Genomic DNA, 15158 nt, shown 5'->3' with positions numbered 1-15158 from the left:
TGCTAGTTCGAAGAGATTGGTATTAGATCAACTGGTATTACCCTGATTAATAATATTCTTTATTCCTATCACTCTTCTGCTTGATATGGTATTTGGCAAGGAGAAATACGCTTCTATGCTAAAACAAGTGTTAGATAACCACAGACTTAAATCGGAGATTTGACTATGAGCCTTGCATAATTTGAGTTGATCAGCATTAATCATAACAGAGATGAACCATAAAAAATTTTGGAAGTTGTTTAATAATTTACTTTGATTTATATATCAGTTCTGCAACATTGTAACCTGTCAACAAAGGCCGCAGTCCTCTTGCCTTTTAATGAACACTACAGAAACAAAGAAGCCCTGAATGGTAGCTTGAAAGTGCGCATGTCTAACATTGAGTTTGTTTCCGGTATCGATGGCGAGCCAGGCGGGGCCATTTTATTCAAAGGAAGCCAAGACTCTTACGTCGAGATTGAGGCAGATAAGCAGATCGATTTTGGCTATTCTTTAACAATTCTGTCTCATATTTTACCATTTGAAAGTCACACTGGACCAATTGTTCATTACAATGCCGATCAGCACGGAGTACAAATGTGGATCCAAGGAACTATAGGGGAGAAAGGACGGTTATCTGCGCGATTTAACAGAAGAAACCTTTCCTATTCCAAATGGTTGCACGTTGATGTCATCAACGTGGGGACGTGGAATTTTATTGGTGCTTCTTATGATCACGTGACGGGCGAGGCCTCTTTGTATCACGATGGAGTCCAAGTTTACAGTACGTCTATAGGAAAGAATATATATTTGGCGACGCAATACGAGATCAGGATTGGTGCCATGTTATTGCCATTTTTGGGGAAATACAAAGGCAAAGTCGCTTGTGTTCAATTTTATTCTAAAGCACTTCAGCGGCAGGAAGTTGCGGCGGCGAGGCGCGCTTGTATGCCAGGTATGCACAAAATTTCTGTGACTGCTGTAACTGTTTAACAAGACGGCACCCTTCACTCGATGAGGAGTAAGCTCGACCTATATCCAATTGATGAGCGAGCTCCTGTGGTACAAATACGCTAATGCTGATGTATATAGTGCTAATATCATAATATTAAATTTCAATTGAGTGTCGAAAGCTATGCGGTATTGCCTTAGGTTCGTTTTCCTTCGCTCTGTGATTGGTCCAGAAAACTCGAGCCACCCTCTTAACAAAACAGATGCAAAAGAAAAACAACAGAGACTTCAACGCTCTTCTTTCTTTGAGCTCTCATCGGCTCCGTGTTTTATTTACCTCCTCAGTGATGTGGATTTGCGTTAACTTTGGCCTAGGTTTGACAACACTCGATCGAAATGCTCTTACCTGGCTGTGATAACCTTGAGTCAAACGACATGCCGTGTTATTAGCTGAGAGAGTTCTGGCTTGAATTGTATAGAGCTACTTAGATAGCTTTTTTACTCATCGAGAATATGTTACTGCTCATCGCCTTACAGGGGAACATGAAATAGAATTTTTTTGTTTAGTTTTTGTTGAAAGATAATTGTTTTCGTAGACTTTGTTGGGAAATAACTGTACATAATGGTAGTAGTGCTGTTGGTTGGTTTTCCTAGTTATAGAAAATGCCCCACAGCTATTCTTCCAAGGACTTCTTCAAATCTGATCTTACAAGTAATTGGATACTGTCGGAAGTTCGTGATCTCAAATGCTATTGAGAAAATGTAATTTCTATTTCTTTTGGCAACTCATTTGGTTTAGGAACAAAGATAACGGGGTTAAGCTTAAACGTTCAACAATCGCTGGGTGGAGTTTAGAAACTTCATTCTTGACACAAATTTATCCTGTTTTCAGTTGTGCCTTTGCAGTATCTCTCCCTCAACCTAACCTCGCCATCGCACCTGGTGGAGGTGAATGAAACGAGGTTAAAAGTCAAAGCAAGTGCAAACGAGAACGCCACGAAAACTAGCTTCAAGTTTGACTGGGGAGACGGCATAGAAACATGTAGGGGAGTCTGGGACACAGGTGATCACATGTACCGCTCCATCGGTAACTATACGTTGCGTGTGCATGCTTGGACTATGTGCAACACAAGTATGTTGTCTGCTACAGCTAACATATCTGTTCCTACGCCAGTACTCATTCTTGAGAATGTGACCCTGCAAAGTAACGCAACAGTGTTTGGAGAGGCAACTCAGTTTCGTCTCTTTGTGGGAAAAGGGTCTCACTTTGAATGTCTCTGGTCACTGGGTGATCATGTTAATTTCACTACGTATACCTCTCGAACTGATTCGAGAACTTTAGTTCGGAATTACACCTTCACAGTCCCTGGTGATTACAAGGTTCGGGTCACTTGTAGAAACAGAAGAAGCGAATCAACCGTTAGTATTACAGTTCTTGTTCAAAATCGTATCAAGGGCCTTACTATTTATCCGATACCTCCGATATTGTTTGGAACTGAGTTCAAAGTACGATGGAAAATAGACAGCGGCGAGGGTGTCACGTACAAAGCAACTTTTTCCGCCGCCCCATTGCAAGTTGCTGCAAAGACAGAGAAAGATTTGCATGGAAACGCTCTTGTAACAATGCAGCAATACAAAACTCCGGGAGAATTTCTTGTTTACGTCGCTGCTTCCAATGCAGTCACGAATTGGATCTCCGCATGGACAAAATGCAACATTTTTCGACCCATTAATCCCTTCACTCCTATCGTTCTTAATAGTTCTAGGGATGTAGAGATTAATAGAACCATCACTATCTTGTTCACAAACATCTCCTCCATCTCTGGAACAAATGTGTCGTATCTCGTAAACTTTGGAGACAACAGTGAAGGAATAGTCACCCATAGATCGTACGTTAATTACTCGTATAGTCTGCATGGTCTTTACACAGTCAATATTACAGCAATAAATGAAGTATCTACCTTCAATACTAGCATTACCATCAAGGTTCACAAACCAGTCTTGAAATTAGAAGGGGCTAGTATTCCATCGCTCGTTGCAAAGTTGAACCAAAGTGTTGACATTCCAATATTCTTTCTAAGGGGATCTGATTTTCACTGCCACTGGGAGTTTGGAGACGGACAGGAAATAAAGAAAAACGCCACGGAGGAGCTAGTATATTTAAAGGATTTAAATGATAGCCACGAATCCTTTACCAATGTAAGCATGTCTGTACGACATGTTTTTAAGAGAGTGGGTGTATATCAAGTCATCGTGAATTGTCAAAACCGTTTGAGCAAAATGATAACAACTGCTCATGCTGTGATTCAAATGGAAGTACAATTCTTTCAAGTTTCACACGTTAGTCCAGTGAGGTTTGGGGACACTTTCACTGTCAATTGCACCATTGAGGCCGGAACAAATGTGAGTTTCAAGGTGTATGTAAATCATCAAGAACTTGACATAGAAAATCAAGATTCTTTTGGTATGGCACATGTAACGCCAAGTATTTATAAACAAGCTGGGAAGCATAACATAACAGTCACAGCAACAAATCTTGTCACCCCTCTACTGAGTCACACACAAGTGGTCATCATAGAGGTTCCAGTTGCTGAAGTTCACATTAACATGAAGTATTTTGAGGGAGGTAAATTCTATGCTGGACATGGTGAGGGCATGAATATTTTCCCAGAAGGAATTCCAGTTATATTTGATGCCAACGTTGACAAAGGTTCCAGTTTGGAGTACACATGGTCAATCAGTAAAACTACCACATACATTGAACAGAGCACACTCACGATTCAGCATATATTCCACACTCCTGGAACATATAAAATATCAATACGTGTTAGCAATCACGTGAGTGAAGCAGTTTCTGTTGTAGATATTGCAGTTCAAAAACGTGCAAAATTCTTGCATAGTTATCTCGAATGCTCTTCGCCCAAGGCTAGAAATGAAACTGTTACCATTTGGGCAGCTTTGGAAGTGCTTGGAACGAACTCAACTCTTCTAGTGGAATTGGGCAACATCACGAGATATTGGTACGGAGAAGCCGATGCGATAGATAATCTCAATACAACAGCGAACAAGATAAACACGCTATATCAGGGAGATCTTGAAAGAACAACCATCATGCGTTACGCCTTTGAAACTCCAGGAGTATATAACATAACAGCAACCCTAACAAATTATGTCTCTAGGTCATCAGTAACCTGTGAAGTTGAAATTCTGCCCAGGCCCTGTAAAAAACCTGAATTGAGGTTAAAAAATGTCGGCAACAGTCCAGCAGATGCAAGAGATCTCTTTAAAGCTAGTAATATTATTATTGAGGCTGATGTTGACATCTTCTGTCCCGAGTCTGAAAAATCCCATTACGAATGGAAGGTATTTGAATACAATCAAGAAGCAAGAAGCTTTATGCCGTTTACCGATATAAGTTCTTACGGAGAAGCTTCCATGCGAGAATTACGACTCCAAAAGAGGGCTTTGCCGTTGGGATTATTCAGACTAAGTTTGAGCGTGAACATGACTGGAGATGGCCTGGATGATTTCTTTGCAGCTGCAGAGGGATATATTAGAACAATAAAATCTCCATTGGTTGCTGAAATCAATGGAGGAAGCGAGATAAGAAGGACTTTCGGGTCATTGGTATCTTTAAACGCTCTGGGCTCTCATGACCCTGACATCGGAGCAGGGAATCACTCAGGTATTTGTATTCAGCAACAAATCTTATTCTCAGGTAATTGCGTTCAGTAGCCTCCTGAAAGTATTGTGCTTTTCCATCGTCTTAATCAGACTGAACCTAAAATTTCACCGCATGGTAAGAAAGCAAACCCACTACCACTGCAGGGTCAGTAGGGAAATTGATTTCTTGATTTCTTGATTTCTTCTGTGATATCCTTTTTTCAGATCTAGTCACTTTTCCCTATTCAGCAAACACCATCGATTCAATCTCGTTCACAAACGTATGTGCATGCGTCTTGTGCTTCTGGTCAGGTAGATTACCTATTTAGGCTCTTTGAAACTACAGTGATTTTACAGCCTTGGATCAGAATAAGAGCACAAAATTGACAATGGAGTAACCATAATATATTCCTCTTCCCAGGAATGCGTTTCTTGTGGCTTTGTAGGAATATCTCCGAAAGATTTCCGGACCTACTGGAAGAGATTATCAATGGTACCGCAGAATATTCGAATTCAAACCTTTCCCCTAAATTTTCAGCCAGTTCTGAGCGAGGTTGTTATCGAAATGGAGAGTACATCATTTCAAATAGAACACACCTTAACCTAGCGACATCTCGTATGACAGCTGAAGAAAAATATCATATAGAACTGGTAGTGAGAAAGGACAGCAGAAGTAGTTCAACAACTCAGTTATTGGAGTTGAGTGTGGAGGACATTCCAGTCTTAATCATAAGGTAGGACAAATTGACGCGAACTAAACTGGAAATATCAGGGGGAGGGGGGGAGTTAGAGTTGGTAACCATTTCTTGTTTTACTTGTGTCCATAACACTATTCCAAGTAAAAGCAAACTATGGTGATTCTTGATGTAGATAAGACATATTACTTTTTCTAAAGGTGTGTGGTTAATTGCGACAACAAAGTCAATCCTTCGGAAAAGCTTACTGTGTCATCTGAGTGCCTGGGAAACGCCTGTAACGCGAAACTGACTTATTCCTGGTCTTTGCTGTACTTGGAATTAGAAGAAGGCACAAAATCAGTTTGGAAAACCAACAGTTCACTAATGAATCCGCGCTACATCTCACCATATGGAAGCTTTCCAATCATTGTCATAAAGAAAAATGTTCTACAAGGAAACAGACTTTACAAACTTGCTGTGAAAGGAACTCTGCCATCTGGTAGCTATGGACGTGCTTCTCATGTTTTTGAAGTCAATGCTCTTCCAAGGGACGGGACATGTGACATTGAGCCACGTGTCGGTCATGTGCTGACCACGCGGTACAGGCTCTGGTGCATTGGCTGGCATGACCCTGATGGTCCCTTTAGGTACGAGATTTACCACGTTCGTGGAAAAGAGGAATCGCCTCTGTATTACGGAACAGATGCAGCAACAATCATTTCACTTCCTTTAGGGGACGGAGAGAATTACACTATGAATATCACAGTTCGCGTCTCCGACAGATTAGGTGCAGCATCATCTGTGAGGCTTCAACTTCAGGTAACTGTAGAAAATCATCAATGCGATGAGTTAACAGTGTATTCTTCTGGGGTCATGCAACAGACGCTTTGTGATTAGAACCTCCTGGGTCTTCTTCCCGAAACCCTTTAAATTGATATCGTGGGAAAAACTAGCCGTTTGCCGAGTCTATAGGGTTGATAAAAGTGATAGTTTCGTTTTCATTTTCTATGGCAAATTACTGTTACTGTGCAAACTACAAAATATTTTCTTTCTTGCAGTCACTTCCTCCACTCCTTAAAGGCACCCAGCTTATAAATCAGCTGTTCGACTTGATATTGGATACGAACCAGGATATGCTGCGTAATGCTATGAGCATTAGCTCTGTTTTAAACTACCAAGCAGGACAAGACACTCCCGAGCTTGCAGAACAACGAAAGAAGGTTTGAACTACGAGAATTCTCTCCCTGAAGGCGTGTTACTTCTTGAGTTTGTCCTAATGTTTCCACCACCACTAGTGCTGACATTCTTGTTAATCACTCCACTTTGATAAACTGTCGTATTTCGTCTGTTTGTGAAACACTGCTGACATTTCCCCATTTTCAATAGTTCTTGCAGCTTTTTCTTGTTCAATGAGGCTGAAAGTATTGATGATAAATAGAAACACTCTTACCAATTCACAGATACGCGAACTGCTCATATTTGCATTGGTGAAGGAAACGACTCCTTCTGGTCAGGCCGTTCAGCTTTTATCTGCGTCTCTCCAAGAAGCCACTCAAGTAACCAGTGAAGTATCATATGAGGCACAGGTAGATAGCAGTTAAATATGTTTTCTATGTAAGGTCGCAAAATGGTAAGGTATGATGCAGGTGTTTTCAATCAACATCCCTGAAACAGCACTGTACACGTTACCTTTTACTTGAGAGGTTCACGTCGACTCGCTCCCCTCGTGACAGTCTCAATAACAGATAAATATCAAATAATGATAATTCATTGTCCTTCCATCCGTGCTGTCTGTCTTTGCAAAATAGCTGACTCGTGTAGGTTCCATATATTTTTGTACAATCAGTTGTGTGATTGTCGCTATTTTTCAGGAAGCAGCTACCTCAGCGCTAGACAAAATGGCTGCTGTATTTGAGAGTGAGTCCCCCGAGACAAGCTCTGATTCATTGGAAACAGCTGCTGTCGGAATGTGTGGAACTATCGGAAATTTGCTTGACGTCGCCTCAGAAAATGCCGCTGTCCATCAGCCAAACAGCACGAATCAGACGTCATCAGAAAATGTCAAAGAACAAGCTGACAATGAGACTATGCACTCAAAGGTAGGCTTACGAGTTTTTCATCTAACCTATATTTCCGTAAATGGTTAAGAATATATGAAAGTCATATATTTCCGTACTTAATCAAGGAGTAGGTCTGCCAGAAAAAGCCATCTTATTATGTCATTATTGGCGTATCTTTAGGTAATGATGATTTCATGGATTTTCTGCAATATCACAATTACGCCGGCGTGCTAATTCAGCTTTTTAATGTATGAATGCTTCATTATTTTCAGAGTAAGGTTTTGGTAAATAAATTATTCAAAGTTGTGGATTCGTTGTCAACGTCAGTGCTCAGAACAAAGGTACCCTACGAAGAAGCTACAGAGATAATTTCCTCACGACTTGCTCTAAACCTGAAGAGCACCGCTCCCTCTGGGACTGGAGGGAACGTGAACACAGGATTTGCAAGCTTTAATGTGCCAAAAGGAAAAGACTTGCTCCGTAATGCAAGGCCAGGATTGACATCTGTTAATCAAAAGGTATGTTTCCTAGTGATTGGGTATAATTTAATACAAGTATTTTACTGTATCATCAGAGATTACACCTCCAGCAAACGACACACCTCTATGATCGGTTTAGATCCAATACTAGATCCAATAGCGTTGGTGACTATATTTTCCAGTGCTTTAAATGCTTCAGTTTGTATCAATGTCGGATACTGTCATTCTTGTTACTGAGAACGGTCATACTTTTTAGCGTCGCTATCCTCGAGCTCAAACCATTAACTTTGGTAGAGAAGGGTTGTATGTTATTCTCCTTTATTTGCAGGTAATGTATACGCCAAAAAATTACCATACCTACCATAACTCATCAAGGGACATCAATACCCCTGTTGTCAGCCTTTCTTACGAAGACAAGGAAAAGAAAGAGTTGATTTCAGTTTCTAACCTCAGAAAATACATCGAATATTTTTTGCCTGCTCCAGATGTCCTGCCGGAACCGAATAAATACAACGTAAATGTCACAGCAGAAGAAACCTGGGCGTATCACAAACTAGTAATTTCCTCCAAAGACGAAGCAGTTAGCATCGAAGTCACGCCATTCAACTGCAGTCACAAACTTCGTCTTCACGTTCGAGAAAACCGTCATCCAACCAAGGAAAAATTTTCGTGGCGAAAAGAAATCTGGCACTCTGCTACCGAAGTTCCGTCAAACACTAGCTACTCAGCATGTTTTAAGGACTATTCTCATTACACACTTTTCATATCTAACACAAGACTAAAACAGTCTACCTACTTTATTGGTGTTTGGTATTCAAGTGGGAAAGAGGACATGAGAAGTTCCAACGAGACTGCTGTAATGAAGTACTCCATTAGAGTTTACAAATCAAAATGCCTCTATTGGAACCAGCGACAACAGGAATGGGAGGGCGACGGCTGTTTTGTGAGTCTTTCAGTAGTTTTCATTTCAGTCTTTAATTCCCATCTGATCCAAATGTAGAGTGTTATTTATGCTTTAATGTTATGCAGCAAGTAATCAGCCTTTAGTGTTTGATTCAAATGTATATGAATCATGTGCACTGTATTGGCAGAGGTGTCCGCTCCGTAAGACGAGTCATAGAGTGGTGGCAGCTTATAATACAGGAATACCTTTATCCACTGACATCTACTGGTAGTGACAAGACACCTATCTTAATCATATTGCTATTTCTAGCTCTTCTCGTCTAGTGTATTAGTATTAAATCAAAAATAAATCCTCGCCAGAGACCATTTTTTACTCAATCATTTAAAATCATTTCTAGGTTGGACCATTTACAAGTCCAAAGCGAATTCACTGTATGACAAATCATCTAACATCATTTGGATCTGGAATGATCGTAGCACCAAATCCAATCGATTTCAGAAAAGCCTTGGCAGGGTTTGCCGACGCCTTTCAAAGTGGTAATGTTGTAGTAATGTTCACTATCATTACCTCGTTGATGCTATACTTGGTGCTGGCTATATGGGCTCGGACAGTTGACAAGAGAGACGCCAGACAGGTAGGAAAAACTAACATTGATAAGTTGCAACTGGCTTTGGCCCAGTTCCTTAAACATTGAAAACCACACCAATCAAGAATTGGTCAAGTCCAGGAGAGGACACATTCGTGTGAGGTATAAATGAACACCCCTTAAATTTCTATTTGATTCAGATGCAGTTTAATCGCTTTCCATGAGTAGAATGATTGGCGATATACCCATATGACATAATTTTCACTGATAACTTTCCTGAGCACTGAGGAGCCTCCTGGCTCTTTCGATACTACCAAAACCATAATAGTCAGGAAATTGGATCTAAGTACTAGACACATGGGAGACCATTCATTTCCATATATTTCGGAGATTAATCTACAGTGGCATGTACCCTTAAAAAGTTTTCTTTGCGCACATGACAGCACTTTATTGTCATTATTCACTGATTTGTTTCCTCATCAACAGGTCGGTGCTACCATTCTTCCTCCCAGTCGACCAAACAGCCAGTATTTGTACGAGGTCTATTTTGTTACAGGGAGCCGTAACGGTTCTGGTACGACAGCACATGTTGGCTGTGAGATTTTTGGAGAGGATGACGACAGTGGCCCGTGCTTTCTGCTAGATGCCAACAGACCACTTTTTAGAAGAGGGGATCTAAATGTTTTCATCTTATCCGTACCGCGTAGTTTTGGGGTCATTCGAGGAATTAAGATTTGGCATGATAACAGTGGTTACAGTCCATCATGGTTCTTATGCCGAACGATGCTCAGAGACTGTCAGACTGACGAGAAGTGGATTTTTCTCGCAGGTAAGAAAGAGAAATTTCTCATTTTTGTCTCTTTTAAACACCCTTTTTATGCCACAAAGTACGTAAGAGTGGTTTTTGGATTATCAATACTCCCTAAGTTAGTTATGATTTTCACATGTTTGTTGTGAATCGTGTTTAAAGTCGTTGATGCTCACGCCATGTGATATGTTCAACAAGAATACGTCTTCACTCGGGTACTCAGTTACTTGATAGAAGAACATTTTAACTGTTATTCATAGGTTCGTGCTCTCAATTCATCATTAGCAGGTATTTTGTGGTTTGATAAGAATCGTGATCTTTCCTCATCGTAAATAATTTACCCTTCCTTTTCACAGGGCCTGCAGGCCGTTGGCTGGATGTAGCAGAGGAAGACGGGAAAATAGACGTATTCCTCAACCCTGCAAGCGAACTCGACATGATCTCCTTCAAAAAGCTCTTCAACACAGAAGTACGCAAGGGGATTTGTGACAACCATCTTTGGTTTTCGTTGGCCTATCGACCTCCAAGAAGTCCATTTACTCGGCTTCAGAGACTCTCTTGTTGTCTCTCTCTATTGTTCACCTTCATGATCACTACAGCAATGTTTTATGGATCAGGTTCTGAAGCAGGGGACACGTCCTCGTCTGTTCAGTTTGGACCCATAAAGCTTAACATGCGCACGGTCATGATTGCTATAGAGAGTGCATTGATTGCAATTCCAGTTAACATTCTGATAGTGGCCTTCTTTAGGAACTCCAAAGCGAAGGGGAAAAGGTCAAAAGAAAACAAATGCTGTCACGGAGACACTAATTCTCAAGCGTCTGAGCAGGAAACAGAAACTGACTCAATCAACAGCGATTTGCATAATTTAACCAGAAGCATGGAAAAGGATCGGGATCTTGACGATATACAATGCCATATCAATGATGAGGATGTCTTTCAGAAAAGGATAAAAGCAGACAGAACTGGTTCTGAAAGAGAGAAGCCATTTCTTTCAACTGAAGAGACTGAGAGCATCGATGATGAATCTCTTCAAGACGCCCAAAATCCAGGATTTCTTGAAAACCTGCGTGGAAAGTTCCAAAGCGATGGAGGACCCTGTTTTCCGTATTGGTGTGTATATGTGGGTTGGGTGTTGTGCATCTTGACTGTTTCGCTGTCTTGTGTGTTCACATTATTTTATAGCATGATGTGGGGGAAGGAAAAGTCAAACATGTGGTTGACAGCAATGGCTATTTCGTTCATCCAAGATACGCTTATCAGTCAGCCATTAAAAGTGGTTATTGTAGCTTCGATCTTTGCGGTGTTCTTTAAGTCAGCTGATGATGAAGACTATTTTGAAGAATCTCAATCCGCACAAGGTTTGCAAAATTTTAATATAAAACGACTGACAAAGTGAAACGTTTACATCAACCGGTCTCTTGTTGTTATCAAAATTGTGGAGGATTTTTCCAAACAAAGAAAACAAACTTCCTCCTTAAACAAAGAACATGCTGTCGAGCAGAATAAGTTGTTAGAGGCATAAGGTAACGAAAATAAGAGATGGGACTGCATGATTCTCTTAGTTTCAAATTTGCACAGTTTTCCAAATAAATCCTAAACTTTTTGGAAGTAATTTTAACCAATTTTATGTTCAGTGATAAAACAATTTGAGGATGTTGATATTTTTCTCTCGCAATTTTTAGAAGTGTCAAACGAAGAGGAAATACATCAAGAGCTTTCAAATGAGGAACTGGCCCAGTACCATCCCCCTCCGAAGGAAATTCTGAGAATTTTAAGGATCAAAGAGATCCGAAGACGAGAGACCATCAAAATTTTCACAGATATTTGTTTGTATGTTATTTTGCTGGCAATGGTGATGATTCTAAGCTTCCAATATAGGAACCCAGCATCGTACAAGATGATCAACACTTTGAGGCGGGTGTTTGTAAATCCTATGCACAATAACAGTCGCGTGCGGTTTGAACAGGTATACATGTTGAATCAACATATTTCAAAGCTATGCCAAGCTTTCACTGCCAGGCTGTGTTGTAATTAAACGCTTCTCCTCTCAATGTATTTTGTCCAAACTCCTACAAGCTTCTCATAAGACCTAATTCACAGTTGATGAGAAATTTTTCTTTCTATCAAAGTTTCCTAAAAGGTGGTTAATGAACCTTTCGGGCTGATCTCCATCAAAATGATAACAAAACTTCACCCCTCATACCATCTCTCCTCAGGTGAACACTGTGAATTCCATCTGGGACTGGAGGAGGCAGACCCTATTACCAGGATTATTCCCGGAGAAAATTTACGAGGGCTTGCCCAACGAGCCGTACATGGCTGACAGAATGTCGCTGCAGCTGGGTGTAGCGAGACTGCGCCAAGTTCGTATTCAGAAAGGTACCATAACGGTCGATGTTTGTACTCTTTGCAAACAGGAGCTAGAAATGGACTAAGTTGGAGGACGATCCGGCCTAGTTCCCAATTTTCTCACGAGGATCTGAACGGGTGCAGCCAAATAACTGGCGTCACTTTATGAAAACGCTTAACTGGGTGTTATTGAACTGATGATGGACTTAGACCCCATCGTTTCAACAGTTTCGGCTTCCCAAATCACATAAATAAGGATAGGCTGCAGTCCCTTCCTAGTACCCTTGTTCTACCAATTAGTTTTCTTATGTATTCTTATATTACGCTGTTTTTATTCATTGCAGTAATTATAATTGTGGGAAAATGAAACCATTTAATCTTCTCTTTAGACTTTAGAATACTTGATTAACCGATACCTTATTACCACCTCATAAATTATTTCTTCGTATTTTAAGGTACCTGTTCAGTTAACAAATGGTTTGACGACATATTTCATGAATGTAACGGATTTTATTCAATGCTAAAAGACGACACTAAGTTTTATGATTCTCGTTGGGAGAATGCAACAGTTAAACCCAAGAATACTCATAACAGGAACTTGTTTTCATTCTCGGCCGGGACGTCTGATCACAGATATACCCCGTGGCAGCATATGGACAATTTCGCTGCCCATCATGTATTGCCAGTCATTGGGAAATTTGCAACTTACAGTGGAGGTGGTTATTTAATTATTCTGAACCAGAGTACAGACACTCCTGAGGAACAACTGCACTGGTTGGATAGTCGCACCAGGGCTCTCCACGCCGAATTTGTTGCCTACAACCCCAGCATCAACATGGTTGCTGCCGTAACGATTACGTTTGAGCTCCCACCTTTGGGTGGGGTATATAAAAGTTTCGAGGCATTCACTGTTAGCATGTATGGTTCTTTGCGGAAACATCCAGCTGCAAGAATAATCGGTGAAGTTACAGCAGCTGTTGTGCTTGTCTTTATGATATATCGCGCTGTCTTTACGATATTTCACGACAAGTGTCAATATTTCAGAGATGCATCGAAAGTTTTGGACCTTATCTTCGTATTTACGGGTATTGTAATCGTGTTTTTGAAAGTTTTAAAGGAGGGATTCAAAAACCTGGCCACTGATCAGTTCAAAGAGGATCCAAAACAATTCCTTGATTTTTACCAGTGTGGCTTCTACGATGAGTTGACCGACTATGCTTTCGCTTTCCTCAATTTTATAGCCATTGTTAGATTTTCGTTTTTCCTGAAATTGCTTGGGTGCTTGGAGCACATTTTATTGACCATTGCGGGTTGTTTTTACGAGCTTCTTGCGTGTCTTGTTGTGTTTTTCTGCCTCATGATGGCGTTCACGTCCTTGTTTTCCATTGCCTTCCACGGCGACAGTGATGATTTTAAGGATTTCTCAAGCTCATTGCAAACCTCGATTTCATACATGGCGCGCATGGTTAGAACTGAGGAGGTCGTGACCTCACATACAGTTTTACGAGCAGTGGCGTTATTCTCATGTTGTGCGACTCTGATCTTCTTTTACTTGACTGTAATTCGCTCGATTTTCATTGTAGGTTACAGGAAAACGGTAATGAAAGATCGTGGAAAGGTGAAAGAGAAATCGTTTGAGTCCGGAGTTTTCGAAATTTTAAAGGATAAGTTTCGAGAATTGGCGGGTATTGAAAAAGAGAATAAAGTTATTGTCCAAGAGGAAGAAGATACTCATGAAGTGAGGTTAAAGGCTCTTGTAAATTACATCACTAAAAGTCAGTTTTTGCGAATTCAGCTTTTCGTTAACGAGGTTTACACAGATGATTTTGCAGAAGACCTGAGCCTTTTCGAGGAGGTACCTCTAAAGAAGAGGCATCAACATTCCATAAATAAAGATACTGGCGTCCAGGAAGATCACAATTTAAGAAGAGCGGAAACGTCCAAGCCCACAACGGAAGTCAATCAAGATTCGATTCTTGAAGATATGCAGAGTAAAAGTAAGCAAAAGTTTCGTGTGGCTTTCGACCTCCCCGGCGAAAACGACAGAGCCACCACAAGAATTACAACATTTAACGAAGAAGGAGAGCTTGGAGGTAACAATGCCTCAAGAGACAACAATACGGAAATGCCAAACGAAACAGAGAAGTTGAATACACTTGAGAAATTAATTGAAGAGAAAATAAGAGGTTTGCAGACGCGTAAAGAGGATTCTACACTGCCTTCAGACTTTGGATCCGTCGAAAAGGAGATACAGATGCTTACAAGACTACAACAAAGGATTGATGCAGCAAGAATACAAGGAACACCATCAACGCAACCCCCTCAAGAAAAAGTCACAAAAGATTGATCACAAAACCAAGTTCCATCATGTTTCTAGTAACTATGTGGACTTGCAGAATACCTGTGACAATGGTTAGCGTATCTTTAATTAAGTGCGTACATGTGTTGAAAATCTTACTATTAGTAAACAGTAGTCTTTGGATTGTAAATGGCGGTAGTCTTTGACAGAAAAAAAATTCGGGGGAGTCTCCTTAAATCAGACCAACTTGCTAAGTGATTGGCATCGTGACCACGAATGACCACTATGCTCTCGTGAGCTTTCAGTTTAACTACAAGTTTCGAGCAATTAAAAATTGACACAAAAATCAGTGTAAATAAGTGTGCTGGCTCGTCTCGTCAGATAATTAAAGATCATGAAG

At 40.6% G+C, this 15158-nt stretch overlaps 1 protein-coding gene across 1 annotated transcript; it reads left to right on the top strand.

The window, feature by feature from the left end:
* Nucleotides 1–162: 162 nt before the first annotated feature.
* Nucleotides 163–14948, top strand: LOC113667027 (polycystin family receptor for egg jelly). Its single transcript, XM_027182821.2, has 15 exons — nucleotides 163–934; nucleotides 1823–4615; nucleotides 5015–5327; nucleotides 5489–6089; nucleotides 6329–6490; nucleotides 6731–6856; nucleotides 7142–7369; nucleotides 7603–7848; nucleotides 8138–8752; nucleotides 9111–9347; nucleotides 9786–10128; nucleotides 10464–11468; nucleotides 11793–12076; nucleotides 12327–12489; nucleotides 12915–14948. The coding sequence occupies exons 1-15, from the start codon at nucleotides 370–372 to the stop codon at nucleotides 14804–14806; spliced, it is 9573 nt and encodes a 3190-aa protein (XP_027038622.2). The 5' UTR covers nucleotides 163–369; the 3' UTR covers nucleotides 14807–14948.
* Nucleotides 14949–15158: the final 210 nt, after the last annotated feature.

The sequence above is a fragment of the Pocillopora damicornis genome, chromosome 3 (assembly GCF_964200805.1).
Source record: "Pocillopora damicornis chromosome 3, jaPocDami1.2, whole genome shotgun sequence".
NCBI classification, from domain to species: domain Eukaryota; kingdom Metazoa; phylum Cnidaria; class Anthozoa; order Scleractinia; family Pocilloporidae; genus Pocillopora; species Pocillopora damicornis.
Note: the sequence above shows the minus strand (reverse complement) of the source record. Positions and strands in the feature narration are given on the sequence as shown.

Coding starts and splice junctions, on each gene's coding strand:
- LOC113667027 (XM_027182821.2), top strand. CDS start 370: ATGTCTAACATTGAGTTTGTTTCCGGTATCGATGGCGAGCCAGGCGGG. Junction 10,129..10,463: donor GAAGTGGATTTTTCTCGCAG/GTAAGAAAGAGA, acceptor TCCTTTTCACAG/GGCCTGCAGGCCGTTGGCTG. Junction 12,490..12,914: donor CCAAGTTCGTATTCAGAAAG/GTACCATAACGG, acceptor TCGTATTTTAAG/GTACCTGTTCAGTTAACAAA.